The sequence below is a fragment of the Conger conger genome, chromosome 5 (assembly GCF_963514075.1).
Source record: "Conger conger chromosome 5, fConCon1.1, whole genome shotgun sequence".
Lineage (NCBI taxonomy): Eukaryota > Metazoa > Chordata > Actinopteri > Anguilliformes > Congridae > Conger > Conger conger.
In genome coordinates this window covers 37,176,522-37,197,166 of record NC_083764.1, presented here as the reverse complement: position 1 = coordinate 37,197,166, position 20,645 = coordinate 37,176,522, and the positions used below count along the sequence as shown (strand labels likewise).

At 39.5% G+C, this 20,645-nt stretch overlaps 1 protein-coding gene across 1 annotated transcript; it reads left to right on the top strand.

The window, feature by feature from the left end:
- Nucleotides 1–1,770: 1,770 nt before the first annotated feature.
- On the top strand, nucleotides 1,771–13,915 carry ccnc (cyclin C). The gene is made up of 12 exons (XM_061242281.1): nucleotides 1,771–1,964; nucleotides 3,382–3,488; nucleotides 5,715–5,799; nucleotides 6,274–6,343; nucleotides 6,676–6,727; nucleotides 8,169–8,224; nucleotides 9,564–9,599; nucleotides 10,967–11,058; nucleotides 11,530–11,597; nucleotides 12,517–12,596; nucleotides 12,679–12,797; nucleotides 13,443–13,915. Exons 1-12 carry the CDS (start codon nucleotides 1,933–1,935, stop codon nucleotides 13,495–13,497), a joined length of 852 nt encoding a protein of 283 aa, XP_061098265.1. The 5' UTR covers nucleotides 1,771–1,932; the 3' UTR covers nucleotides 13,498–13,915.
- The last annotated feature ends 6,730 nt before the right edge of the window (nucleotides 13,916–20,645 follow it).

Here is a 20,645-nt window from a genome sequence, read left to right as displayed (position 1 = left end):
AAAACAAATGAAAAACAAATTGGCAGAAACAGGAGTCAATGTTTGTGACAGAACTGTAAGAAATTGGCTGAATGAAATGGGATTTACATACAGAAAAGCCGAACGAAAACCAGAACTAACACCTAAACAGAAGAAAACAAGGTTGCAGTGGGGAAATTATGGATTGGATGAAAGTGATATTCAGTGATGAATCATGAATCTGCATTGGCCAAGGCGATAATGCTGGAACTTTCTGGTGCCATTCCAATGAAAAATACAAGGATAACTGCCTGAAGAAAACAAGCACATTTCCACAGTCATTTATGATATGGGGTTGCATGTCAGGTAAAGGACCAGGGGAGATGGCAATCATTACCTCAACAGTCAATGCACAGGTGTACATTGAAATTTTGGACACTTTTCTCATTCGATAGAAAATAGGTTTGGTGATGAAGAAGTAATTTTTAAGGATGACAATGCATCTAGCCACAGAGCAAAGAATGCTAAACAAACAGTCAGGATCTTAATCCGATTGAAAATTTATGGTGGAAATAAAAAAAAGGTCCATAACAAGGATCCATCCTGCAAAGCTGACCTGTCAACCATTATTCGAGAAAGTTGGAACCAGCTTGATGGAGAATATTGTTTTTCATTAGTGCAGTCCATGCCTCGAAGAATTCAGGCCGTCATAAAAGCCTGAGGAGGAGCAACAAAGTACTAATTGTGATTTTTTTTTTTGTTGATGATTCCATAATTTTTTCCTCCACTTGATCTGGAAAAGAAATGACCTATTATTTCAAATAAATACATTGAATTCACCTATGTTTCACCAAGCCAGAATGTTCAGCTGTTAAACAAAAATTGTTTTGTGTCAGATCTGTGATTTATTTATTTGCTATGCTGCACAAAAGCTGGATGAACATCCTCTAAGTGTTAACTTAGTGTTCATTTTTGCCAGGGGTTGTATGTTCTAAGTTGTTTAACAAATCTAGATACAAATACCAGGAAATAAAAGCTGAAATTCAGATCTGTCATTTTTTGACCTCAAACTCAATTGTCTTCAGTGTATAGCATGCTGACATACCAGCCTTCCTCATTGAAACTCAATTTGTGTCAATGACAATATATAAAGAAGATATAAAATAAATATTTTAAAGGTACAATAGGTAATTTTGGACTTCTAAAGGTCAAGAGAGGAATTGCAGCAACATTTAAGGACAATAAACACAGGCTGTGGGTGAGTCAACTGTCACTGAGCCTTTTCCAATGATAGGAAAGGATTTACAATTGTCTAACTATTTTGTCCAGTACAGAAAATAAAAATAAAAATAAATAAAATGTTAATATAGTCTACAAAATATGAAACTGGCAATAATTTCCCTATAATAAAAAAATTAACATTTGTATTACTTGATTTTTTTCGTTTGTTTGTTTTTTCAGCAATTGGATAAGTACGGGACATTCAAGTATGGGCGTTTTTTCAAAGCAGCCTTGCTCAAAGGGCTCCATCTTATAGTCATAGCTTTAAGATCATAATGAGCGAACGTTGATTTGTATGCAATCGTGCTTGCTGTTTTGGGTACACTAAATAAAATCACACTGTAGGGGCGATGTATAATTGCATTACAAAGGGTTTCTTTTTTCTAAAATCACATTTTACTATATTGACGATATTGCATATTGTATTTTCATTCAGTGAAATTGTGATTTAAAAAAATGTTCGTTTATATTTAAAACAACCAAACAAAAAAGTGTTCATACTCGGAACCTTAATTGACGGTATATCGTGTATTCATCCTGACGGGACCCTGTTCTTCGACGCACAGCAAATTGGAGAGCTGTGCTGTTGGATAGAAGTGTTTAGCTACTTAATTTTGCATTTTTTTATTTTTTTTTCTACCGCATTGTATAAACGCACAATATAGGGACATACTCTACCTCAACTCATATGCGATGGCAGGGAACTTCTGGCAGAGCTCACATTAGTAAGTAATTTATACACCATAAGTTCTGACGAGTGGGTCTTTTGTTTTCAGGCCTAGCTTGCTAGCTAAAGCATTTCAAAGCTAACCCGTTAATACTAGCTACCATACAGAAATATGCCCATTCACATAGCTGTGTATTTATTTATTGAGTGTTACTGAATACCAATACGACTTTGCTGTAAATTACTGTTTTGCCAGTATTGTTAGCTAGCTGGCATTATCTACGTTATTCTTTCATTCTGGTCGAAACGCTCTCATTTGTCGACGTGAAAATCAGACAGTGTATGGGTTAATTAGCTGTCTGGTTTGGTAAAGAGCTCACCTAAGTTTTTACCGGGTTAACTCGTTAATAGGACGTTTAACTGAAATATTTAGAGTGTAACCACAGTCTTACAAAACCCCATGACCACCATTACCTTGTTTCTGCTAGAAAAGTATTTTGCACGGGTGGCAAGTCTCTGTGTAGGTGGGGTTGCTTTCTAACTTAATTACATTTAAGTTTTATATAACGTCATCACGTAACTGTGCAAAACGCATAAGGTTTTGTAGGCTACAAATGCAACAACGCTCCTTCGCCATACAATTTAAAGTCTATGCACCTAACACTTAGTGTTTCTTATGTTGACTTCATGTGGGCGGCCTGTCTAAATACATTTTTTCTCGCCTTTTTTTGTATTTGGTTGTTTATTTCTATAAGCGCAAAGCAACACAATCGTCAGCGGCAGCCCACTAAGTTATAGCCAACCCTGTTTGTTTACTGCAATGCAAATGCTGTTCAAAATGAAAAATGCAGCACAAGTTCACTATCGTGTAAGCATTTAATATCAAGATAGTAGTCCTTAGCTCGTCGATTATTTGGTCACCGAAATGCGACTTAATAAATTACACTACTTTAATAGGTCGTAATAGGTTAGCTAGCTTTATGGATGACGTATCGACCACTTGCTGGAGTGAATATTTCGGGATGGGTGGAATACTGACAACGAAAGACGTAACTGGCTGTTCTAGGGTTGTGATGGCTGTATTTTCATATGTATTCCAGACTAGAGATACAAGGAATGTTATAACTAAGCAATATTATAGAAATGCATTGTATTGCAAGGTAGGGAAGGGCGGAGCAGATGCACCGAAAAGCCTATGTTAATTACTAGGGCACACGGGCTGTTTCTACACTCATGGGTTTACAGAATGTGCCCTGTGAATTGGGACAACTTGCAGTAATGTGCAAAAATGTAGTAACAGAATAGTCTAAAATCTTTGCACTCGACTGTGTTTGTGGTGACAATGTTGACCATCAATGCTGCCAACAATGTATTTAACACTACGGAAATATAACAGAAAATATTGAAATACTCTACTTTTTCCAATTTGACAAAATGTATGGTATTTAACTTCGTATTTTCTTTCCCGTGGCCAGTCTGCAGTGGGTCCTCGACAGACAGGACCTGATGAAGGAGCGGCAAAAAGATCTCAAGTTTCTGACAGAGGAAGAGTACTGGAAACTACAGATCTTCTTTGCTAACGGTACACATTTTGCAGGAACAGTCTGCCTATCCTAGCAAAAGCCAATGAGGAAACAAATGGGCATGGATTCATACTGTAAATTTGAGTGTGGTATAATTTCAATTTGCTCTTCAGCCCTTTAGTGTGGTCGTATAAATAGTGAACATACTCATTGAGGAGGGGTGGAAAATAAGGGGTTGCAACTATTGCAACAAATTTGAAAGCAATGCAATTACAAATGTGAATCAATATACATAGTGTGACAGTGGGAATTTTCATTCCATGGCCATTTTAGTCTTGACACAACCAAATAGAAACCCACAGAAAAAAACCAAAAGTCAAAAGCTACTGTACAGCCTGACCAATAGGCTTCTGTTATTGAAGTAGAATGTTTGATTAGATACTACTGTCCTGTCTGTTCTAATGGGAAAATTACTTCATATAGCTTTTTGAATTTAATGCATTACTTATCAGATGAGAGCAAGAATAATTTTTGCAGTGCATTTGTCGAAGGCATTTCCTAATGAAATTATGGCATTGAAATTAAAGACTGGAGACATTTTTATGGCTTTAATTTAAGTTTTTAATGACAATATGCATATTCCTCATGAACATGCTAGAAAGCTTAACGGTGACAAATATGCCTCACAGAGAAATGTGAACGGATTTCCAAATTAAGAGGTTTGATTTTAAAATAACATACAACAGGGAAATACGTAAATGGGTAATTCCAGCATTATGGATGTGACATTTGAACATAAAATGACAAACAATATTCCTCAGAAAAATGACTCTTCTTACATGATAAAAAATGTTAATGCATATCTTCATGGCACCAACTTGACTGAATGAAGTGCAGAAAAAGTCAGAAAAAATCTGACGTGTTATGGATGTGACCCAAAAAGACAGGTATTTTGGCAAGACTAAACGCTTTCTAAAAACATTTAAATATTGCAATTTTGAAGATATTTATATTACCAGCGTTTTGGATGCGACTCAACTGAAATGCACATTGTTTGACAATCTACTTCTAAAATTCTATTATAAACCATTTGTTGTCATCTGAAATGGTTCTGAATGTCAATTTTGACATTTAGAAAATCATCTGAGATGGTTTTGAATGTTTTCAAGATGGCTACGAAATAGCATTGATTTCAGTGGTTATGGGACTAATAAAACAATTTTCTGGAATTTTCCTGTTGTTAGTACATTTGATCAGATTTAAAAACATAACACACAATCGACTGTTTGGGGCATTATTAAGAAGCAATCATAAAGGAACTAGTAAGTGAAGGAAGACCTCAACAGATGACGACTGGTAAATTCTCATCTTAATGAAGTCCCCTAGCACCTGTCTGACAGATCAGAAACACTCTTCAGGAGGCAGGCATGAATGTGTCAGTGACTATGGTGCATAGAAGATCACAAACAGAACTATAGAGCCTACACTGCAAGATATGAACCACTGGTTAGCCGCAAAAACAGGATGGCTAGGTTACAGTTGGCTAAGTACAGAAAATAGCATGCAGAGTTCTAGAAAAAGGACCGATGACACAAAAATTTACTCTCCTATCAGAGTGACGGCAGGACTGACAGGAAGGTGACATTAACGCAAATAACCACACATTACAGCAGTGGTATGCAGAAGAGCATCTCTGAACACACAACTCATCATAACTCTGTGTGGATAGTCTAAAAATAAGTCTAATAAATACCGAATAAAGTGCTCAGTGAGTGTATATACCATAACAGCAAATGGCAAATGTTAAATGTTAAAAGAAGTTTCATTGGGAAGTAAGTTTCATGCTCAGGTTGACATTACTATGGAATTACCCAAATGGCTTTTGCTTATCAAAACAAGTATAACGGCTGGTATATACACTCTGGTATAACTGGTCTATATTCAGTTGCTTGACTGAAATCACAGAATATTCCTAAAATTCTAAGGTCGCCCCATGTTGACTATGGTTGTTGTTTAATTTAAAATATATTTAATTTATAAAGTATAAACGAATGTCGCTGCATCCAGCGAGGGTCTCTCGACAGAGTGTAAATTAACAGTATTCGGTGAACTGCTGACATTATGCTTTAAAAATAAATTCCAAAAAAGGCTACATATTTTCATATTGCTAATCACACGATGGCTTCTCATGATTACAAACGTAAAAAGGTACTTCCATTCTTGTAGAGGCTTGCTTATGTGTCTTGTTTGAGATGTTTGCGGATTGACTTGTCTTCCTGCCACAGTAATCCAGGCCTTGGGGGAACATCTGAAGCTCAGGCAACAAGTTATCGCCACGGCAACAGTATATTTTAAGCGTTTCTATGCCAGGTAAGTGATTAGTGTTATGACTGCAGACCAGGGTCAAGTACACGTTTGAAATCATTTACCTTTTCTGATGGTGATAAAATGTGAAATTTTGAGTTTGATGACCAATGGTTTCCAGTTTCCACACACAAATATAAACCAAGTGATTTTACCTTTCGGCTGGTGATTGAATCACTTAAATCTCAATTGGAATTTTTTGCCATTTAGTACATACTGCACACTAAAGGAAAGTGTAAGTTTGTCTGACTGATTGAAACTCCTGGGATGTGAATATGGGGCAATTTTCATTTCTGGCATAATGCGTCTTTTAGAGGGTGAATCGACCTTCAGTCATCTGTAAAGGGCTCTAATTAAGAAAAACTAGCAGCTTGTTAGAAAAAGGAGCTTATGTTGGCTGGAACAAAAGCCAGCTATACAGTGGCTCTCTGCGACCAGAGTTGAGAAACACTGATGTAGTCTATTGTGATTTGCCCGCAGATACTCTCTGAAGAGTATCGACCCAGTCCTCATGGCACCTACGTGTGTATTCCTGGCATCTAAAGTGGAGGTGAGAGAGGCGTGTGCCTTCCCTTCAGACAGATTTCTTATACCACAGGGGTGCACAACTGCTAGTGTTGTTTTGAGAGGTTATGATAACTTACGCTCTTAATTCTGTAATTATCCCAATTCTTTTTTTTAGTTGTGTTCTTGATGAAAATGTTTTTCTGTGGTCCAGCACAGGAGTGAATTAGCTTCAGCATATGTATATAAATGAAAAAATAATTGTGTTGGAATACATACCTATACAACATAATTTCTGGAATGGGGATTTGTACTCCTGTTCTACAATGTTCTCACTGTTTCTGTTGATGAAAACTGATTGCTTTCTGTTCCCACAAGGAATTTGGTGTCGTCTCCAACACTCGCCTGATCTCAGCGGCAACATCTGTGTGTAAGTTATGGCACCTGACTATGTCCGGATGAAACTTGTAATATTTTTTCATTAAAAAATATGTACAAGGAAAGCTTCATGAGTATTAAATAATATAATATTCAACACAAAAACTACATTTAAAGTGAGGGAAAATGTCATAATGGTTGGCAAAAGCCGAGAAAGACAGGAAATTCAACCTAAAAACTGTTTTAAAGAAGAGATAATGATTGGCAAAAGCCGAAACAATTCACAGAAGCTCCGAGAACAGTATCTTGACCTATGCACTGACAAGACTTCCAACACACAATGCATTAATACCTGCTATGGGTACTGTAACTATGGTGGTCTACTTCAGACAACATGTACCACTGGGCAGGCTGCTGAAGATTCAATCAAATGTTCTCTTTGAATCAACTACCAAATAGATTATTTTCTGGGAATGCAGGAGTTGATTAATTTCTGCTTTTCTCAAAATCAATTAGCTTTTTTAGTTGCTATGTGTACTTAAAATGTACCAATGTGTCTTATTATATTCTAATAATAGTTGATAGTTATTTTCTAATAATTAATGCTCTGTAAAAGAAATTAAGAGGTAATTCCTGCCAAATTACATAAGTATATAGTGTATATCCGAGCTAATGGTAGCAGCCATGAAAATCGATGTTCAGACAACTGTACTATGAGAACATCACAGCAGAGAAGATTTGTTCATGTTTTGTAGAATTTGCGATTTGATTGATTTCACTTAAATTGTATGAGTTTCGATTTTAAAATTTATAGTTTTATTTTAAATGTATTTCCTGTCATATTTTACGGCTTCTACTGATTATTGTTAACAGCAAACTCTTGAAAATGAGACGCATCTCAATGAGACCTCCCTTTGTAAATACAGAATAAATACAAATAATCAGAATTGTATTGTTAGTCACCATAGCAATTGTCCTTTTCCCCCCAGATTTTGTAAAGTATTTGGTTTCTTGAAAAGTGCTATATACAATTGTAAATACAATTTTCTTGATTTTTATTATTATGTCTATCATCATTATAACATTATTATATGAGGATGGTATGATTTAGCAGTGCAACCCCCCACGTTAATATTTTGTGTGGGCTCACATAGACATTACACATGTGCTCTAAATCAGTTATGAAATAAATGTACCCAGAACTGCACTGGCACTTATATTTTGAAGATGGAGCCTTGACGACCGTGCCTCTGTTAATAGACAATTATCCACCATGAATGTTCCTTGAAATCAGGAAATGTGTAAATGGAAAAATAAATGATTTTAGTAAAAAAAAAGCTTGTATTTGAACTAGTTTTGATTAAATTGTTCGGGAGCTATTTCTTTATGAACTTGAACAGATGTAAACAAGGAAAATTGTGGCTTGGTCACCCTGTCAGAGTGCACACTTTTTGTGTATACCAGTTGTAAGTCCTAACGTTTTTGCTTTTCAGTAAAAACAAGATTCTCCTATGCCTTCCCCAAGGAATTTCCTTATAGAATGAATCATGTAAGTAAAATGAAAATATTCTCTCTGTCCGTTTTTTATTCTGTATGTGTTTTCATTGTGTATGTTGTATTTTATCCTCTTATTATCAAAACACAGACCATTTCAGTCCCAAGCCCAATATAAAGTTGCTCCACCCACATCCCAAGTAGTCTTGGCTTTGGTTGAGAAAATTGAGAAAGTTGAGAATTTAGTAGGGTTTTTAATAGGGGCAGATATTTATATTGGTTGAAAAGGTAAGAGGTTGAGAGTACCATAAATAACAGTAATGAAAGAGTTCTGCAGGTACACAGATTTCCGGTTTTCCCAGATCAAAATAAATAATTTTTGTGTAGACCATATTATTATTAGTATTATTATATATAATTATATAATAATTTATAATTTTTTTTAACTTCATATTTCTGAATTTCAAATCCAAATATTAAACGCCATCTGAAACCACAGACTGTGACGGCTACGTTGACAAGCCCATTCATTTTTCCCAAAGAGAAGTTGTGCTTTGATCCGGAAATATATACAGCTTTGGGTGCCACAGCTTTGCTCTAGGTTACTTCAGACTTCCAAGGCCTATGAAGTTAAGTATTGCAGTGGAGTGTGCTATATTGATTCCATCAATATAAGTAGAACGTACATTCCAATATTACCGTAGTCACTAAAAATAGGTATTAATGTAATTATCATAATTAGTTCCTTGTGACTACAGTAGAACTGAGCATACAGGTACAGACACTTGCATGACAATGTCCCTAATGCAAAGGGTCCACCGTGTCAGTCTCACGTAGGGGTGTCAAACTCCTGGAGCGCTTTCAATCAGAAGCTGCTTTTGGCCTTGGAAACACTTGGTGTGGACAATTAGTGACTTAATTAATCCAGCAATGCAGCAAAAACCAGTAGACACTGGTATAGACTCCTTTGGTCTGTCCTGTTGGTTGCAGTTTGTTGGAAGAGGTGGCTTTTTTTGGGACTAGCAGGAGGCCATTTAGTCTCTGGTGCCCTCCGTTGTTCACAGAGTCCCAGGGCTGTGTGAAGTGGTGCGGTGGCTGGATGCTGCCTCTCCCATCCACAGGCTGGATATTTGTCATCTTTTTGTGAAGGAATTTGCTGTCCGGGAAGACATGAGAGGTCCGGCATGCTATTTATTCCTGGCTTTTCTTAAGGCATCTGGACTGTTATTAAGATAGATAGCATAGCATCACTGTGCAAGTTGTGTTGCCCTTTTATCTGTTGTCTGTGGTGGAGCATTGGGACATTAGACAGTTTCTCCATAAAAAAAAAAAAAATGAATAATCATTTGCTCTGACATTCACACATTCAATTCATTTCACTTGCTGTTTTCCAGATATTGGAGTGTGAGTTCTACTTGTTGGAGCTCATGGTGAGTACAGTTGGAACAGTGTTGTCCTCTGTTTTGGCTCAGGAAAAAAAATGGCCAAACTTAGTTTGTGCTTTAGGCTCTGTACCTTCTGTCAATTAATACAAGTGAGTGGGGTTTCCACATCGGCTTACGACATTTTGCCATGCATGCTTTCCTGTCCTTTGTGTAAAGAATGGACAGAAAAGTGCACAGGCCTTAATGGAGGTCATCTCACTGCAACTGTTAATTCACACATGTCATTGAACTGAAGCCCACACCCTTGATATGCTTTTAATACACATGTAATTGACCAGTACTTGTGGTCCGGACTCATTGGCTAATAACAGATCTTCAGATGAAGTCTTGGATACTAGGCATTCCAGGTATCACCCATTTGAAAGGGAATTTAACCCAATTTCAGATAACTTTTCACGATTCAGTATTGTCTTTCCTGCAACAGTGCAAAAAGCATTGCGGTCTGGAAAAAAGAGGCAGTGAGGAAAATAAAATAATGGATCACTGTGTGTGACATGTATATTGATGTGGTCATTACGCCAGAGGCAGTGGTCTCCAATTTTAGGGAAATTTTGTTGGTGCATGTTTTTGTTTTAGTCCAGTACTACGGCACCCTATTCAACTAATTAACTCATCTTTGTCTTTAATCAAGACCTTGATAAGTAGAATCGGATGTCTTAGTGCTGGGCTATTACAAAAACCTGCCCCCTCACTGGCAATTTTCGGATGAAATTGGGTACCTCTAGTTTAAGGCATTGAAAACAAATCAGGCCCTGGTTTTCTTTTCTCCCAGGTAATTAACAGAACAATTTGTGCTAATAATTGGCTATGCTGTTTTCACTCCTGACTCTAAAGGGAGGGTGGAAGACTAGCATTTCTCAGCCCTCAAGGGCCGTGATTTGAGTAACGGGCTTAAGGTATCCAGGACAACTGCGTCCACATTCCCTAAATCGCAACTCTGGCAGTATGATTTTAAGTAGAATGCAAATAAGCCTGTAGCCTAATCATCAAGTTACTTGATTGGGACCCGGAATGTTGGTGGTTCAAGTGCGGGTGTAGCCATAAGATCCACACGTTAGCCCCACATTGGTCCAGGGGAGATTGTCCCCTGTTTAGTCTAATCAGCTGTAATTCACTTTGGACAAATTATTATTATTAAATGCATCTATTCATGCCTTTTTCCAAATCTCCCCAAACTCGCGTTTCCCAAATGATGTTGTTTGCGAGAACGAGACCAAGGCTACTTCAAGATCGTGGCAAACTTCTTTGTCGATTATCACTGCTTGCGGAAAAATGGTTTAAGCATAAAACGGTGAGGACTTGCCTTAGTCTCTTGAAGTGGGCTGACTGGTTGTCCCGTCGGCCTCTCTCAGGACTGCTGCTTGATCGTGTACCACCCCTACAGACCACTGCTGCAGTACGTGCAAGACATGGGGCAGGAGGACATGCTGCTACCACTGGCCTGGTATGGTAAAGCCAGATTTACACTTGCATTTATACTTTACCCGTGCAACGAGTGTCGCGTGACAACAATTACACAGTACATACTTGCCCTTTATGTCGCGCATCTGGAGGATTTTGTTAAGTCATGGACACAGTCATACTTTGTCGCACAGTGTTGATTGGACAACCGGATGGAACACTGCAATTCATTATTGGATAGGCTCATCGGGCCCTGCCGTGTTTATAATTATTTAAACATCAGCATGGCGTTTTGTTACCGTAGAGTCAATGGAACCCTCATCGCAGACCTTCGGGAAAATAAATATATTGTTGTTGTGAAACACTTTTATTTTCGTCAGACGACGCTTGTCGCAAGGGTGAGTGATGAAGTTTAAATCGGATGTAACGCTGCATAACATTTCAGCACGTTGCGTGATGTCATCAGTGCGCGCCACCAGTTGGTTCACGTGTGTCCGTCTGTCTGTTCCTGCAGGAGGATAGTGAATGACACGTACAGGACTGATCTGTGCCTACTCTACCCTCCCTTTATGATTGCCCTTGGTAAGATCCCTGTCCATTTGCACCGTCTGCACATTTTAAGGGGATTGAAGTGTAAATAAAGAAAAAAAGGTTCCTACTAAAGCCCTGCAACGGAATTGGGATCCTGCTGGACCCAACACAATTGTTGCGGTCGAGAGATGTGGGTGGGAGCGGGAACTGTGGTCAGAAAAGCATGGGATGATAACTGCCATTTCATTTATTACATTTATTACAACAGTATAAAGCGGTACCTTGCTTAATATTAACATTTTCATATAGTTTGCAAATAGAATTTATTATTAAATCTGATCAAAAACTCGGTTAGTTGCATTTTCTACTAGGCACAGGCCAGTTTCCAGTTTCATGGTATACCTTTTTTGAAAAAGGCACGGTTCTAAAACCACAAAAATTTTCTGTCATACAGTTCCGATGGTATGACCTGTTTTTGTGTAATTTCCTGCCATTTCACTGGCAATACAAACGTTTAGGCTATGAAACATAAATAAAGATGGAATTGTGAGCATAAGAATATAATCGGCTTTTTTGTTCCGTTGTAGCTATATTCTTCTTATTTTTGTGAGCCCATCTTTATTTATGTTTTGTAGCCTAAGCATGTGTGTATTTCCAGGGAAATTCTAAATATGAATCTCTCTAAGTTAAATGTTCGTAACATTTTTTCATTTATTTGCGGGAAAACAGTGGTGTGGGTGGGCACAGTCACAATCTATGCGGGAGTAGGCGGGAATGGCGCATAACCTTCGCCGAAGCAGAAATGTTGTGGGTGACGGCAGGAATGGGATTAAAAGATACAGTCCTACACAGGGCTCTAGTTCTTACCGTTCCTTAATGGCATTCCTTAACCATTCCATATTTACTGTTGAGACTGCTTTACCATGCCTTTATGAGACCAGTGTTTGTGTCCCCCCCCGGTCCCCTCCAGCCTGCCTCCACGTAGCCTGCGTGGTGCAGCAGAAGGATGCCCGGCAGTGGTTCGCCGAGCTTTCCGTGGACATGGAGAAGGTAAGGCCGTGGCACCGGATTAAATTGGCCCGTGTTTGAAGCGCCCATGGAATGATAATGACCTGGAGCCTTGTGGACGCAGATCCTGGAAATTATCAGAGTCATCCTCAAGCTCTATGACCAGTGGAAGAACTTTGATGACAGGAAGGAGATGGCGGCTGTCCTCAACAAGATGCCAAAGCCCAAACCTCCACCAAACAGGTGAGGCGTCCCCGTTACCTTACATTTAGGCAGATACTCGTCTGTGCAGAGGCTTACGAAAGTGCATGCAAAAAGCACAGATGGCACTAGGGTATCTGCTAGGTAACGCAGCAGTTATTACATAAACCCTCAACATAATGTTAATTGTTGGATATTGAACATATAGTCATGTAAATGTCAATTGGACAGAAGCTTTGTAGAGCTCATCTAGGGACCACTTTTCAATTTTTCTGAATCTTTTTTTATTACCATATTTTTACCTTCTCAATTTTGAAAGGCCAATTGCAATTATGAACCTGTTCCACAGAAAAAGTGCAGTCAGCCACTGCTTATTTCAAGCCTTTCTATTGTGCTTTGAAGCACCAGAATCCTGCTAAACTTTTTATCTTTGGCCTGCGGCCCTTTATATTTTGAACTGGTTTCAGTTGTCAGTTAACTGATTGAACCAATGGTCGATTGATAGATTTGTTCCGTCTCTCCAGTTGAGTAAGATTTCTTTGCCGTCGTTGCTGCTATTGAAATGAATGTTTTGTGGGATGGCCAGTGAGGAGTGGTCACTTAAGAGGGATAGAAGGGCAAAGAGGGACTGTGTGTGGAAGTTCTGCTCTCACCCACTGACCGTTTTGCGACCGTCTGCGTTCACAGCGAGAACGACCAGAGCTCCAACGGGAACCAGAATTCATCTTACAGCCAGTCGTAGGCGCTGCCAGCGTCCGCGGGATGAAAACGCAGGGACGACGAGGCTGCGGACTGTTACACACACCCTTTCCCAGAGGCCGCCTCCAACATGCACACCTGACCACGCCCCTCTCTCTGCTTCAGCTCTGTAGCTCGCGCACAATTCACAGGAGACGACCTACCTGTCAGGCAATGGCCACTGACCAATGGGAAGCCCTCGAACCGTGCGTTGCCTGGCTACTGCCAAAGGGAGTCCTCTGTGTTGCCTGGTTACCATGTGCATCGGGAGGAAGTCGCAGTACACTGCGTTGCTGTCACGGGGGAGCACCTATCTATGATCCTGACTTCCTTGAAAAGCCCCACAGAGCTGTAATTTGAGATCTTGGTGTGAATCTTGGTGTTAATGAAGGTGAGGTAGTGTCTGGATTTGAAGCTCTGGGGTGGGTGTTATTGGGGGGTGGGGGCGGGGGGGTGATCAAAGCTGTCTGGGTGTGGGGTGTTTGGTTGAAGGGTGGGGGTGGGAGGGTGGTTCCATTGTGCTCTAGCCGTGTGATTTTGACCATGGATTTCTGAGGTAAAGTGTAGTTTTAGCAACAAATCTCTATTTACCATTATAGAAAATTATTTTCCTTTTCCTCCATTTGTAAATAGGTGTATTTTGATAGCTTCATTATTTTGTCTTATATTGCATTTTGTTTTCAGAGCGCAGTGCTGAACAATCTCATCATGAATTATAAAATTTACCCACTGTACTCTGAAATAAGATGTTTTATCATGATTTTGGCTCTCTTTTGGGCCACTGCATTGTTTATTTGATTTATTTTATTTTAGATTGAGAAAATACTATAATGGCAATATAATTACGGTAATCACTTTTACCATTCAGAAGAAAAAAAGGTGTTATGACTGCAACAGAATAGTAAGTGTGTCGCTTTCCATTGGCCGCTGTTATGGTTACCATGCCCACCCCCTCCTCCCCAACCCCAATCAGAGCATGGCGAGAGCACAAAAGTGGACAGCAGCCGATATGTTAGACGGGTGTTTCTATGGCTCCGAACGGACCCTTAGTCATGACATCTGCTGCCGATGATGAAATGTTCATGCGGGCCATGCACAACAGTGCAAGTACAGTGCTAAAATGGTGGTTTGGTCCGACTGCAAAGTTTTTGGACCTTTGCCACTCTTTTGGGAGAAGGGGCCAGCCACACGGCGCTTGTATATACATGCCTTTGTAAACAAGGCATCGCGTACATTTCCCCTGTATGTGTTTGTGATTGATGTCAGAATCGGGCAGGAATGGGTTTAAGTTGCTCAAGTTTTCTGGTGTAAGAGGGAGTGCTTGAATGCCTTAAAGAATAAAGCTGCTGGTTTAAATAAATAAATAATAAACTAAACTTGGCCTGCCCTGCCTCTGACACGCAGACCCAGTGGGGGAATGAGCCTCGTCATGGACAGGAACGTTCTTTGAATTATATTTGCATTACATTTCTGTTTATCGACATCTTGGTTTCTCTCCTCCACCTTTGCTTTTCCACACTTCAGTTTTAATTTGTGTGCACTTGTTCCAAGTACCACTTAAACATAAATTAAGTATTACTTGAATTTTTTATGGTAATTTATGGTTTATGGTAATAAATGACCATTGTGCTAATTGGCTGCTTGTGGTTTGAGTCTTTCATTTTTCTGACACCCTCCTGGGTGCTAGGGGGGGGGGGGGGGTGCTGTCCACCCATCAGCTCAGATGGAGAGGAAAGGAATTGCTTGACATATTAACCTCGGCAATGAGTAGGTGGTAGGTAGACAGAGCCAGGTTGGGAATTATTTGCAGTGAGAGCGACGGAATCTAACATCTGGCAAGTTGCGACCAGCGATGGCTTTCCCAGCATCTGTAATGCAAGTGTGTTGTGCCACTGCCTAGCAGCTGAGGATGAGAGGCGTCAGCGGAGGTTGTTGCATGGGTAAGTGATCGGAAATGTAGCGTCGACTGTGCCACCCAGGAAATTAGAATTCCACTACTTCATTATTTATACCTTAAAGTCAATGAAGAAAACATCAGGGTAGCCACCATTAACCTCTGCAACTACACTTAGGTAATGCAACCGATAACTCAAGGCTTTGAATGGAGGTGTGGGGTAGGTAATATAAAAAAATGCAGAAGAACAAGCTGTATGACATGTCAAATATGTTAGCATGAATGTGGAATTCAGTTAGACATTTGAAGTGCAGTAACTTTCTCTAAACATACGTTTTGCCATTTACACTTCCAGAATAACCTGTTTTCTTAAATACATTTTGATTTTGGGTTTTGATTATGCATTTGGTATTGTGTATCCCTACTAATGTTGAAGGGAAACCACTTGTGGGAAATACAATGTTCAAAAATGAAAAGGTCAAAGGTGAGTGCCTAAAATGCCTGAAACGAAACCATACTGTGGCGTGTGTGGTACGGACTTTCCAAATTTCCCTGTGTTCATCTCTCCTCCCAGGTGTGTCACGGCATGCGACACATGCATTGCCACGGGTGTGTTCTTGCCACCCTTGATAAATGTGCACAAAAATACTAAACTAAAAAGTAATGCAGTTATAGACAAGCTTTATTTTCCAACATGTGTACAGTGCTTTATTAATGAATTTATGGAATCAATCAAAGAAAAATTCATTTCCCCAAAAAATAGGTTTCACTATTATTGACACCCCTGGTTCAACCAGCTGCCGGCTGTTCAAAAACCTAGCTTGAACAGTTTTTTTCAGCAGGGACCCACCGGAAGGCCAATCTGAATCTGTTATTGGCCTGTGGCGGCCATGTCATATGGACAATCAATTTTATTATATGAAAGCCAATGGAGCCATTTAGTATTGAGTACCCCAAACGCTTCTACTGCTGTAGACAATCTACTTAGAGATTTGACGCGTTGTGTTTTCAGAGATGCTCTTCTGTGTACTGCTGTTATGTGTGGTTATTTGTGTTACTGTCACCTTCCTGTCAGTTTTGACCAGTCTGGCCCTTCTCCTCTGACCTCTCTCAACCTGTTTTTGCCTCACTGGATGTTTTTTGCACCATTCTCTGCAAACTCTAGAAACTGTTTTGTGTGAAAATCCCAGGAGATCAGCAGTTGATACTCAAACCACCCTGTCTGGCACCAATAATCATTCCACGTCACCAAGTCACTTAGACCTAATTCCTTCCCCATTCTGACATTTGGTCTGAAAAACAGCTAAACCTCTTGACCATGTTTGCATACTTGTATGCATTTAGTTGCTGGAACATGATTGGCTGATTAAATATTTGCATTAACAAGCTGTTGTACAGGTCTACCTAATAAAGTGGTCACTGAGTATATGTTTTTCTTTATAGAATAGTGCCTGTATTAGGTGAAACTGTACAAACTAGTGGGGATAGCCTTAGAGTGTATGATAGTAGAAAGCATGTAACTGCGCAATAATTGTACAAAGCATTCAGGAAATATGCCTATTCTTCAAAATGGCGGAAAATCCATCATGGCAGAAGTTATGGTTCCTTGTAGCAAATGTCTTCTCCAGGCCCAACCACACCTTCTGATAGCAGTTTCATGACTGTATTGTATGTCTCACAGTATCGGACCTTTGAAAACTGCTGGTGGTGCTAGCGAGTTGTAGGTGGGCTGAGGGCTGTATCTGGTTTTCATACATAGGCATAACATTTATGCCATCTGACATTTCAGCTACATTTCTTGATAAGCGAATGATTTTTGTGTTGTGATGTCCCTGTATATCATGTTTCACTGTGATCTAATGTACAAGTTGACCAGTCTTGGTGTATACAAGTAATTAGCTAATTTAGCCATCATACTTGGTGGAAACAAAAACCTGCATACACACCAGCCCTCCAGGACTGGATTTGCCCACCCCCTTGATAGATGCTTGGTCCGATGAACCTGAAACTGGGGAAAAGGGATAATGCATTGGCTCTCTCAGTATGTTTCAACAAACGTCAACAAACATCAACCAAGCCAAAATGCGTGATGCCACTGATGCTCACTATCGGCAGTAACAAGCTACAACACATAAAATAATAGGAGCACTTCACAGCAAGAAGGTCCTGCGTTCAAATCAAATCTTTCTGTGTGGAGTTTCTCCCTGTGGGTTTACGCCAGCATCTCCAGTTTCCTCCACTAAATTGCCCCTAAGTAACCACTATGCTGTCAGGGTGGCCTGTAGGTACATGACTAGGACCCGCAAGGTCGGTGGTTCGATCCCTGGTGGAGCCACAATGAGATCTCCACACCTGTTGGGCCCTTCAGCAAGGCCCTTAACCCTGCATTGCTCTAGGGGAGGATTGTCTCTTGCTTAGTCTAATCAATTGTATGTTGCTCTGGATAAGAGCATCTACCAAGTGCTATTAATGTAATGTAAGAGAGGGGCAGGAAGAGGAAGCTGCTGGTTCTTATACTGTATATCTTAATGTCTTGGACAAATATATTAAGAACTGGACAATAACGGACAAACATTGAATTTTGTGGCAAGGAGCCTCAGACTCCAGCTTTCTACCACAGTCTAAAGACATGAAGGTTAGGTTAACGCTTCACTGTCTTCAGGTACTGTGGCTTGAATTCAGTACCCGGGGGTTGTCTGACGTACCGTCGACGACCACTAGACCCGAAAAGAACAATTTTACTAATTTTACTATTTTTAATTTGTCCACAGAATGCTACGCCATTTCTCTTTGGACCAATCGATGTGTTCCTCGGCAAATTTCACTGATTCTGCACATGCCCTTTTTTCAACAATGGTGCTTTATGGGGGCTTCTTGCTGATAGCTTAGCTTCAATCAAATGTCGTCTGACTGTAACAGCACTTCCAGGTAATTGTAGATCATCTTTGATCTTTCTGGAGGATGAATGGCTGAATCTTTGCCATTCTGACTATTTTTCGATCCGTTTTAACAGTAGTATTTTTCTTCTGCTTTTTCAGGTTTTTGTTGCCATTTTAAAGCATTTGAGATAATTTTAGCTGAGCATCCTATAATTTCTTTATATGTTTTCCCCTCTCCAATCAAGTTTTTAATCAAATGACGTTGTCCCTCCGAATAATGTTTGGAATGGCCCATTTTACTTAGCAATTCAGAAGGAAATATATTTTATAACAATGTGTGAAACATTTGCTTCCTTTCTTCCTTAATAAAGGAAAATTATTGACACCTGTTTTTTCACAGAATGAATGAATTCTCTAATTAAACTCCATACTGCTATTATTTTGAACAGGCCCCTTTCAATGAATGAGTCAATTACTCAGAACAAGCAGTGTGCATGTCATGACAGTTGGGTCTGTTGTTTTTCTATTACTTTACTTGTAGATGTAGTAGTGTATTTGCCATGCAGAAATATCACTACTACTAATAAAAGTGGTTCATCAGGTTACTGATGTTGTACTGTTATTTTCTTGAACCCATCTGTAGGTATCAAGTGTGTGAGTGAATGGTGTTTGTGTGTGTGTGTGCCCTGCAATGGATTAGCAGCCTGTCCAGGGTGTATTTCTGCCTCTTGCCCAATGCATGCTGGGATAAGCTCCAACACCTCACGGGATCCTGACCAGGAATAAGTTGATGAATGGATGGACAATAACAAAAGGGTGCAATGCACTAAGAAAACAAAGAGGGATTGGCATGTGCAGTGAAATGGAAAAGACAGTGGTAGCAGGTTGGCGCCCTCTTATGTTCATATGACATCATGTCCTTCATCATAGACCAATTGTGCTGACCAAAATAGGCAGGGAGGAGCATACAAGTGCTAAACAGAAAAGCAAAATAAAAAATGTGCGGCTCTGAAGTGCAAAACGGAACATTGTGAAAATCACAAATATCTGTAAAACGAGTGCCTTTTCAATTTTAAACGCTAACTTTCTTAAACATTAACATGTTTAGTTTGCTAATTAGTTACAAACTTATTGACATTATTGCCCAGTCGAGATATACAAGGACTGGAAGTACAGCTTCCTCTTACCATTTCCATGGATTCCTATGGGAGCTGCCCAATGGTGCATGAAGTCAGTTCATGTTTGACGGAGGGGCTTTATTGGCACCGGAGCATGCATGCTGGGGCGTTTTTGACACCACGGCTTACACACTTGGTACCTACACAAGAATAGATTAATAGGAATTAACAAAACATACATCTTCTTCTGTGTGGCTCAGAAAACAATCGGTGCCTTAGCTTAGCTTAGTGTGACATTTTAGAATGTTAAATTACTGTCCATAATTTTGTATTATAGTAGCCTATAATTTTGGCAGGGTAAATTCGTAGATTTGACTACAATGGGGAAATTTTTTTTTTTGGCACCAGAGGCTTAAGAAGCCACAATACCTCTGGTAACCACTGGAGTATGCAACCCGCATACAGCTTATTCAGCAATGAACAATGATACTAGCAAAATTTCTAACTAATCAGCATACTAAACATGTAAATCTTCAAGAAAGTTCACGTTTAAAATTGATATTACAGTTTTACAGATATTTGTGATTTTTTTTGATCTCATCAACCAATCATGTGGTAGCAACTCAATGCATAAAAGCATGCAGACATGGTCAAGTGGCTCACTTGTTATTCAGCCCAAGCATGAGAATGGGGAAGAAATGTGATCTTTGACTGTGAAATGGTTGTTGTTCCCAGACTGGGAGTGGTTTGAGTATCTCTAAAACTGTTGATTTCCTGGGATGTTTACAAACAACAGACTCAGCAGTCTACAGAGAATGGTACAAAAAAACAAAAAATATCCAGTGAGCGGAAGTTCTGTCAGCAAAAATGCCTTGTTAATGAGAGAGGTCAGAGAATGGGCAGACTGGTTCAAGCTGACAGGAAGGTGAATCAAATAATCACACATTGCAGTGGTATGCATCTCTGAACTCACAACATGTTGGGTGCATGGGCTATAGCAGCAGAAGACAGCAGAATAAGTCTAAAAATAATCTAATAAATACCTAGTGGTCATTCAGTGCAGTTTGCTCTATAGAGCCACCATCAGATAAAGGTGTATTTTTCATTATTTAAAAAAATGTTTTTATCTTAACTCCTTTGTATTTTTGGTACATTGAAGTTCGTTCCATTCCAAGATCAGGTGTTTTGCATCATTCAAAAGAAATACATTTCAAATACATTTGAGTTCATATGTACTTCTGATGTTGCGCTTTTAATGAGA

Excerpts from the sequence above, each read along its gene's own strand:
- ccnc (XM_061242281.1), top strand. The coding sequence starts at position 1,933 with ATGGCAGGGAACTTCTGGCAGAGCTCACATTA. Across the intron at positions 6,728-8,168 it reads CTCAGCGGCAACATCTGTGT|TAAAAACAAGATTCTCCTAT; the intron begins GTAAGTTATGGC and ends TTTGCTTTTCAG. Across the intron at positions 8,225-9,563 it reads TTCCTTATAGAATGAATCAT|ATATTGGAGTGTGAGTTCTA; the intron begins GTAAGTAAAATG and ends GCTGTTTTCCAG.